Source organism: Carassius auratus, chromosome 17 (assembly GCF_003368295.1).
Source record: "Carassius auratus strain Wakin chromosome 17, ASM336829v1, whole genome shotgun sequence".
Taxonomy (NCBI): Eukaryota; Metazoa; Chordata; class Actinopteri; order Cypriniformes; family Cyprinidae; genus Carassius; species Carassius auratus.
The window spans coordinates 26,985,873-26,994,997 of NC_039259.1; the positions used below are offsets into that span (position 1 = coordinate 26,985,873).

General features: G+C 32.6%; 1 protein-coding gene across 1 annotated transcript; it reads right to left on the reverse strand.

Annotated features, from left to right (window-relative positions):
* Positions 1-3,314: 3,314 nt before the first annotated feature.
* On the reverse strand, positions 3,315-8,729 carry LOC113117819 (cdc42 effector protein 2-like). The gene is made up of 3 exons (XM_026286749.1): positions 8,465-8,729; positions 7,139-7,214; positions 3,315-5,474 (listed from the first exon to the last, which is right to left on the reverse strand). The coding sequence occupies exon 3, from the start codon at positions 5,443-5,445 to the stop codon at positions 4,915-4,917; it is 531 nt and encodes a 176-aa protein (XP_026142534.1). The 5' UTR covers positions 5,446-5,474; positions 7,139-7,214; positions 8,465-8,729; the 3' UTR covers positions 3,315-4,914.
* Positions 8,730-9,125: the final 396 nt, after the last annotated feature.

A 9,125-nucleotide genomic window follows, 5' to 3' on the forward strand; every position in this document is an offset into this window, starting at 1 on the left:
CTTTTAAAAATTAATTTACACGAACAATATATATATATATATATATATATATATATATATATATATATAATTTAATAATAATAATTATTATTATTATTTTAAATATTCTTTAATTTAATAATAATAATAATAATAATAATAATAATAATAATAATAACATATATTATTACTGAATACTAATAAAAAGTATAAACAATAACAACAATAATAAATATTATAATTTAATCATTTTAATAATAACAATAATAATAATAATAATAATAATAATAATATTTATTTTTATTAGTAGTAGTAGTAGTACGAGATGCTAATAATGTAAATATATAATATACATAAATATTTATAATACCACCATCACAATTTCATTTAAATCAAATCCATCGCATTTGCAGTTTTGGGGGCAAATCATTTGCTCATAAATCATGGCATTGGTTGATCTACAGGCGTAGATTCAGATAGCAGTGGGAGTCTGACAGACGTCTGTGGTTCTTTGCTGCCAAACGCGTCGCGGTTCCTGTCAGACAAAACATGAAACAGATGGATGGGATATTTTGGGGAGTTTGCCTTTTTCAGCCATATCTGTAGAGCTTGACTGAAACCTAGATTCTTCCCCAGAATAAACTGGCATGCAGCTCGGGTTTTGCTCTTGGCAGCCCAAGGTTTGTTGGCTTTCCCCAGACAGAGGGGTTTCTGGGAAGGCTGGCGGGAGCTTGTGTGATTTTAGATGATTTGCTGCTCTGAGGGAGGAATATTTTCATCTGAGATTCATATCTGTGCATTGGGGATGAGTTTCTGTTTTCTGTAAGGCTTTCCCTGAGCTGCTCAGTATTTCTGTGTGGTTTTCCAGTACAAATATCTAAACACTCTTAAATCAAGATGCGTTTACTTACGATAAAAAAAAAAAACAATGAAAAAGTCGATGATTGAAAAAATGATCAAGTAAAACATTTTCTTAAAACAAAATATCAGCCAAAGTTTATTTTTCTGACCCCATTTGTGGATATTTGTTCTTGTTTTAAGCATAAACTCACTCATTTGACATGACTTTTCTCTTCACTTTGCACTGATTCTCTCTCTGCAAAAGATTTACTTACTTAGTATTTTGTCTTTTGCAGTGCAAATATATCAACATTCATAAATCAAAGTGCATTTACCAAAGAAGCTAAATGACAGAAGATGGGAAGATAAATTTAGTTTATGCATAAATCAAGAAAACACATCTGCCAGAATAATGATCTTAATAATCTAAAATTATGAAAGCAAAAAATATCCTGCAAGGGTTTGTGTTTTTTATATTTATAAGATATGACAATTAAGTAATATAACCTATGCCAGAGTGCCGTTTTCCTACATATCTTTCCTTGAGAGCCATCATGAGAGTTGCATTTATTGTATTTATGCAACAGTTCAACAAACAAGAAGTTAATATTATGTGTTACATTTTAGACATTTTAATATTGTCTGTTTTTTCTGTTTCACCAACAAAGCTCCAAACAGAGCCGGAGCAGAGCATTTGTGCATCTCGGAACAACACAAAACAATGAATCTGTTTTTGAATGAATCATTTGAATCAATGAATCACTGAGCCATTCATAAAGACAGTCACTTGATGTGTTTCTAAATGAATCAGGCATTTTGAACGAATCATTTGAATAAATGATTCAATGAGCCATTCATAGAGACAATCACTTGATTCATTTCTAAATGAATCAACCGTTTTGAACAAACTGTTTGAATAAACGATTCAGTGAACCATTTAAAGACAGTCACTTGATTCGTTTCTGAACAAATCAACAGTTTTGAATTAAAATTGAATTATTGATTCAATGAATCGCTCATTTAGTGTCATTTATTTATCCAGGACAGGCCTAAATCGGCACAAAAACACATTGAGATAACATTTGTAAAAAAAAAAAAAAATTATCAGTATTGCATTTTTAAGCATAAATTCACTTTTTTTGATCAGTTTTTCAGAAAACAAGACTTGTCTTGTCATATTATTCTGAAGTAAATGAAAAATGAGAGAAAATACACAGAATCTCTCTCTGCACATGAACGAAGAAATATTCCTGTGTTTCCTGACTTTCTCCATGCTTTTCATATGCTTCCAACGTTTATTTTTCTTCTCATTCTCTCATTGCATTGATTGATTTTTATGGTCTAGATGCATTATTTTCTAACTTAAGACAAAGTGTAAGTCATATTTTGAAAGTACAGCCGGTTCCCGTGTAATTCTTGAACTTGTCTGAACTTTAAGTGTTGTTTCTAAGATCTTTAGGCAGGGAAGTGAAACTGAAACAAATAAATAAATAAATAAATAAATAAACATTTTGCTGCTTGAATTAAAATAAACGTTAACTGAAATAAAAATATTTTATTAATATATATAATAAAGCAACTTTTGTCATAATTGTTTAGTTTTACTTTAAGTATTAAAATAGGTTAAAAGAACTTTTTCCTAAATGTGATAATATAAGTATAAAATTACAGATAAAATACTATTTTTTTTATATTTTAAAATAGTAATATGTAATATATAATAAATAAATCTTATTTGAATTTTAGTTAAATGTTTAGTAATTCTGTTCTGTGTTTTTGTCATTTATAAATACCTACATATTAAATAGTTTGTATTTTTTAATGTATTTTTATGTTTTATATTTTCATTTGAAATTTAACTAAAGTTTTAGTAATTTTGATCTTTGTTTCTGTAATTTTTTGATAAACTACATCTGTGTGGTATTAAAATGAAAATGGAAACTTTAAAAAATAACCTGTATTATCACTTACATTTAGGATCAAATACAAATTTTATATATATATATATATACGCTTATAACAAAATATTTTTAATTTAATTTAGATTTTTTATGTTACAATTTTGTAATATTTACACACACACACACACACACACACACACACACACATATATATATATATATATATATATATATATATATATATATATATATATGTGTGTGTGTGTGTGTGTGTGTGTGTGTGTGTGTGTGTAAATATTACAAAATTGTAACATAAAAAATCTAAATTAAATTAAAAATATTTTGTATTATATATTTTATATATATATATATATATATTGGAATGTACATTTTTCTTAATTTCTTATATAAGCTAATAATAGTTTAATTATGTTTTTATTATATTACTAGTTTATCATTAGCAGTATCATTAGTAGTAGTATTATCATAATAATAATATTATAGTTATTAGCAGTAGTAGTTACATTATATTATTATTATAATACTAATCTTTAAATAATAAAATATGTAATAAATACAAAATGCACTTTATTTATGAAATCCACTGTGTTTATATGATCACGGCATATAAAAAATAAAATATATATCTACATAAAGGTAATATGCATAATATGTACATATATAAAAACATAACATGATTTTATTAAGGAATTACTCTTGTTTCCTTCCACTTGCAGATCTAGTGGTGAGGTGTCAAATAAAATCAATAGTTAATCTTGTCACTGAATTGACCTTACATAGAAATATAAAGCCTGATATAATAGATCATACAGTGCAAACATGTCTGTAAACGCTCAGAAAGCAGATGAGGGAATCACAGTTTGAAATAAAAGCTGATCCATGATTAACTCGACTTCTGCAAGCATTGACGAACGCTGCTTGAGATATTTCTGAGATATCTGTTCCTCAGCGTTATATAACAGACTTCATTCGAAGGGGGGATTTCTTAAAAAAGGGTGTAGGATTTGGACACCACAACACTGGTCTGAAACGCTCTGCTTTTCCTGGAAGAAATGTCTGGTTGAGCAATGTTTTGAGTTTTGTTCTAATTGTCCAGAGTTCAGATGTTTGATCAGAAACACAGCCAGCTTCCTGCAGCGAGTTACAGTCCGTTTCCAGTCAGGGCTTGGCGCTATATCCATATATTTTCATAAATGATATGGAATGAGGCAGTTTTACAGTATGTCAACATGTAGCAGTTTGATACGAGCGCATCTGAAAAATAGCTGAAGCTGCTGCGGTTTCTATCACAACATCTGTTTTTATTGCCTATGATATGTACATTGTTTCATTAGACAATATCAAGCAGGATGAAAAACTAAAAACACAAATCCAAATAGAAAACACCAAGATGCACAAGCTTTCAAAAGTTCTTGTGTTTTAAAGAAGACCGACCTGCATTTATTTGATCAGAAATACAGCAAAAGCAGTAATATTCAGAAATATTTTTACTATTTAATATATCTGTTTTCTGTGTGAATCTGTGTTAAATTGTAATTTATTTCTGTGATTCTCCGCTGTATTTTCAGCATCATTCCTCCAGCCTTCAGTGTCACATGATCTTCAGAAATCATGAAAATATGATGATTCAAAAACAGTCATTTTAAATATTAAACATATGTCAGAATATTACTTCTTTTGCTGTATTTCTGACAGAATATCACATGCGCAAGAGTGCCGTTTTCCTAAATATCGGTGCTTGAGCGCCATCATGAGAGTTGCATTTATTGTATTTATGCAACAGTTCAACAAACAGGAAGTTAATATTGTGTGTTACATTTTAACATTGTCTGTTTTTTCTGTTTCACCAACAAAACGAGCTCCAAACAGAACCGGAGCAGAGCATTTGTGCTTCTCGGAGGAACACGGCTGCATTTAGTTCCTGAATGAATCTGTTTTTGAATGAATCATTTGAGTCAATGAATCACTGAGCCATTCATAAAGACAGTCACTTGATGTGTTTCTTAACGAATCAGGCGTTTTGAACAAACTCTTTGAATAAATGAATCAAAGAGCCATTCAAAAAGACAGTCACTTGATTCGTTTCTAAATGAATCAGGCGTTTGGAATGAAGAGACTTCTTAAAAACACATTAAATAATTTTTTGGGTATATTGTCCAGCCCTATTTCCGGGTCACAACTCTTGTCTATTGATGGATTTATCCATCACCTGCAGCACGGCGTCCAGTATAGAGGGTCCCAGATCCAGACTGAACACGAACGCGGTGTCCGTTTGGTCAGGATGTGTTTCCTCTGGGTTGATTTGGGTCGAATCTCGTCCAGAGCTCCCGCTGATGTGTGAACACTCGTCCTCGTCTTCCTCCGTGTCCAGGAGGGGAAGTGAGCTGCACTTCTGTCTCTGATGCTCCCAGATCGGGGTGCAGTGGTCTGCTTCGAGGTTGATTCGGGGCGGTTTGGGAGGCGGCGGGAGGAACAGGTTCTGCTCGCTCTTGGAGCTCTGCAGCAGGAGACTGTGGCCTTTCTTCAGGAACGACAGGTCTCCGAAACTGTCCGTGTGTCCATCCCTGCCGATGTGAGAGAGATGCCGGAAATCGCCCTGAGGAAGGCTGACCATGTTGACCGACAAAACCTGTTTTCGGTTCGATAGCTTCCTCTGCCAGCGTCCAGACGTGGGTTTGCGGAGTAACGATGTCCACAAGGGCATCTTGTGACAGCTAGTGACGAAGCTTGGTCCTGGAACAGATTATTAGAGGAAGAAGTCATCAAACCTGACAATAATCAGTGCAATAATTACCTGAAATAGATTCCTTTCAGAAAGTATTTTTTTTTAGCAGTAATGCATTAAATTGATCAAAAGTGGAAGTCCTAAAATAATAATAATAATTGGCACTTGTTCTTAATTGCTGTTTAATTGCTGGTGTTAAAAAAAAATTAATACTTTATATTTAGCAAGGGCACATTAAGTGTATCAAAAGTGCCAGTAAAAAATGGTCTTAATATATATATATATATATATATATATATATATATATATATATATATATATATATATATAGTTGATTTATTATATATAGACTAACAGTTTTTACAATTTTGTTTTATTATATGCATTAAATATTTGTAACATTTTAGCAATTATTGAAAAAAGAATAAAAAGACATTGATTTTTTTAGCCCCTTTATATCATATATTTGGAATTACGAGTTAAAGTGAAATAAAAAAAAGGATGCATTAAACTGATCAAAAGTGACAGTACAGACATTTATAATGCAAAAAAAAATATTTCTATTTCAAATAATTGTTGTTCTTTTGAACTTTCTATTTAGGTATCTGTGACTCCTGAAAAATAAAATGTATCACAAGTGCAGCACAAATGTGTTCAGCATTGATAATAATCAGAAATGTTTCTTGAGCAGCAAATCAGCATATTAGAATGATATATTTGTATTGTATTTTTGATCAAATAAACACAGCTTTGTTGAGCAGAAGACTCTTTATCTGATCCAGCACAGGTACCGAAGCAATCTCAGATATAGCTGTTGATTGTAACCAGTATTTGATTAAGATTATGTTTTCTTCCAGCTGGTTACAGATTAACAGTTGAGACTGCAACATCTTCACAACCACTGACATGTTTCTTCTTACAGCACATGAGTTTTAATTCTTCTTTGAGCATGCAAATGAAATCACATTTACACATATTTTAATTGCACAATTACATTCTGGATTCCATTGTAACTAGTGACATGCATTCTCCAAACATGTTCTCATAATGTGCTCTCATGAAAGCATGACTATGACTAAATTAGTTTGGTATACAGAGTAATTAATTGTGATACTGTACATAGGAAGCTCTTTACTCCAGTTGGCATTGGCGTAGACGGTTGTGGCCCTGTTTCGCGGTTTACAGTTCATTAGATCAGCTTTCGTGACTCGCAACACTCACTCTTTAAATTTGCACGGCTCTACAGAAAACACGTTTTGTTGGCCAATAAAGGTTTTATCGGCACTTTAGTAGCAGCGGGAGACGGCGAGCACATAAAAGCATTCATCTACAAACTAGCAACGAGAGCGAGGGCGGATAGAAGTGGATGTTTTTTATGGAAATGCATGATTTAAACTAATAAATCAATTTTTAAAGCAATAAAAAATATACTTTTTTGTTGTGGAAAAAACACGCTTCCCTGACAAATCCCTCAATTAAGAATCAGTCAGAATCAAAACCATTAAGTTGTAAATAAAAGAATGTTTACTGGAGAACGATTTCAGTCTTTCTACTTCAAAATTCTTCAATTATTTGTGAAATCTTCTAGCACTTTATGAGAGGAAGTTGTTTCTACACCAGTTTTTTTCCCAGTGTAAAGCTTTCAAATGATGTTTGATTGTCCGTGTCTTACCTGGGAAGGTGTTCAGGTGTTTCACACCCACATCTGAACGGCTGCGGTCGGAAGCCAACAAACGATTGAGGCGTTTCTGCAAACATGACAAGACTCGTTAGGCTGAAAGACAGTTTGATCGAGTTATCCTGTTACTAGCATTGGATATCTAGCCACAAAATCCCTAAATAATCATCATGTTTTATTTATATTGATGCAAATCTTATATGTTTGAGAATAGTGTAAACTTCTGCTACTTTGCTTCCATGATCATTATATTGCATTGCTTTTATATAAAGCCATAAAACTTGCTACATTTTAAAGAATAAAGGTGGGTTTGTTGAAGCGAATGCCATAGAAAAACACATTTGCTTCCCCTAAGAACCTTTCATTGATCAGTTCTTAAAAGAACCATTTTGTATTAGTGTGAAGAACATTTTAATAATTTGAAAAAACCTTCTAAAAAATAAAGTTTTTAAGGTTCTTCATGGAAGCAAGACATCAATGAAGAACCTTTATTTTTAAGCGTCTAGAATAACTATTTTTGGTTCCTCCAAAGAAGCTTTCAATAAAGAGTTATTAAAGAAACATATCTTTTTTTTTCTTACAGTTTAATATTCTTTTACATTTTTTTCCACTGTAAAGATTCTTTATTGGTTCCATAGATGTTAAAGTTTCTTCATGGAACCATCAATGCCAATAAAGAACCATTATTTTGAAAGTGTAGAAGAACCATTTTTAGTTCCACAAAGAACGTTCCAGTGAACGGTTATTCAAATAACCATTCTTTTCATTTTAAGAATTTGAAGAACCTTTTTTTCATTCCATGGATGTTAAAGGTTCTTCATGGAACCATCAATGCCAATAATGAAGAACCATCTTGGTCTCCCAAAGTGATCAGTTCTGTAAAGAAACATTATTTTCTTGGTTTGAAGAACATTTTAATAATCTAAAGAAACGTTTTCCACTATAAAGAACCTTTTGGACAATTGAAAGATTCTATAGATGTCAAAGGTTCTTCATGGAACCATCAATGCCAATAAAGAACCTTTATTTTTGAAAGTGTAAAACAACCATTTTTGGTTCCACAAAGAACGTTTCAGTGAACGGTTATTTAAATAATCATTTCTTGCATTTGAATAATCTGAAGAACCCTTTTCCACTTCATAGAACCTTTTTTTATTCCATGGATGTAAAAGGTTTTTCAGGGAACCATCTATGCCAATAAAGAACCTTTATTTTGAAGAGTGCAGACAGTTTTATGGGTTTATATAAATGCAACATCATATAATTCTGTTAGAAGTGATCTGAAATGTCGCTCAGAGTGAAACGAAGAGTTTCTCTTACCGTAACCCAAGAGTTCTTTGCAGTTATATCCCGTTTTTAGCTGTCCTTCTACAGTACAGAGTCTTTCTCAGATCCCGAGTGTTAAAGTCCAGAGATTGTCAAACAGGTGTCGATGGATTGTGACCTGCGTCTCCTCCCTAAAGCTCGGCATTTGTTTGGTCTGTGCTGATGTCACACCTGGTAACGTAATTTCTGTGAAGTGTGATCCGAGATACTGAGGAAGTTCACCTGAGGTGCTCGGCTCTGACTTTCATCATGTTCCTGTGAAAGCTGGAAAGGGCACGGCTGGTTTCCGTCGCATCAACGTCATGTTTAGGGGCTTCACTTGTGAGTAATCTGATGTCATTGTGTCTGCTGCTGGTTTCCTGTTCCCCGTAGGCTTTGCTAAGTCCTTCCAGCTTTGCAATGATAACGGTCCCTGGGACGTTCTGGGACGTGTATGTACAGGCGGACCAGCGTTGCACAAGTGCTGTTGACATGTAGTAATTCCTGCTTTGAGCCTATGACCTCACAGACATTGAGACCTGATTCTACTGTCTTCTGATTTGGAGTCAAGTCTAGGCATGAATTATTGTTGTTGTTTTTCTGGGAGAATCAAAGTTTATTCAGTGACTTCAATGAAAATCAGGATACAAAGTGATGAATAAAATCCACATTACAT

Coding starts and splice junctions, on each gene's coding strand:
- LOC113117819 (XM_026286749.1), bottom strand. CDS start 5,445: ATGCCCTTGTGGACATCGTTACTCCGCAAACCCACGTCTGGACGCTGG.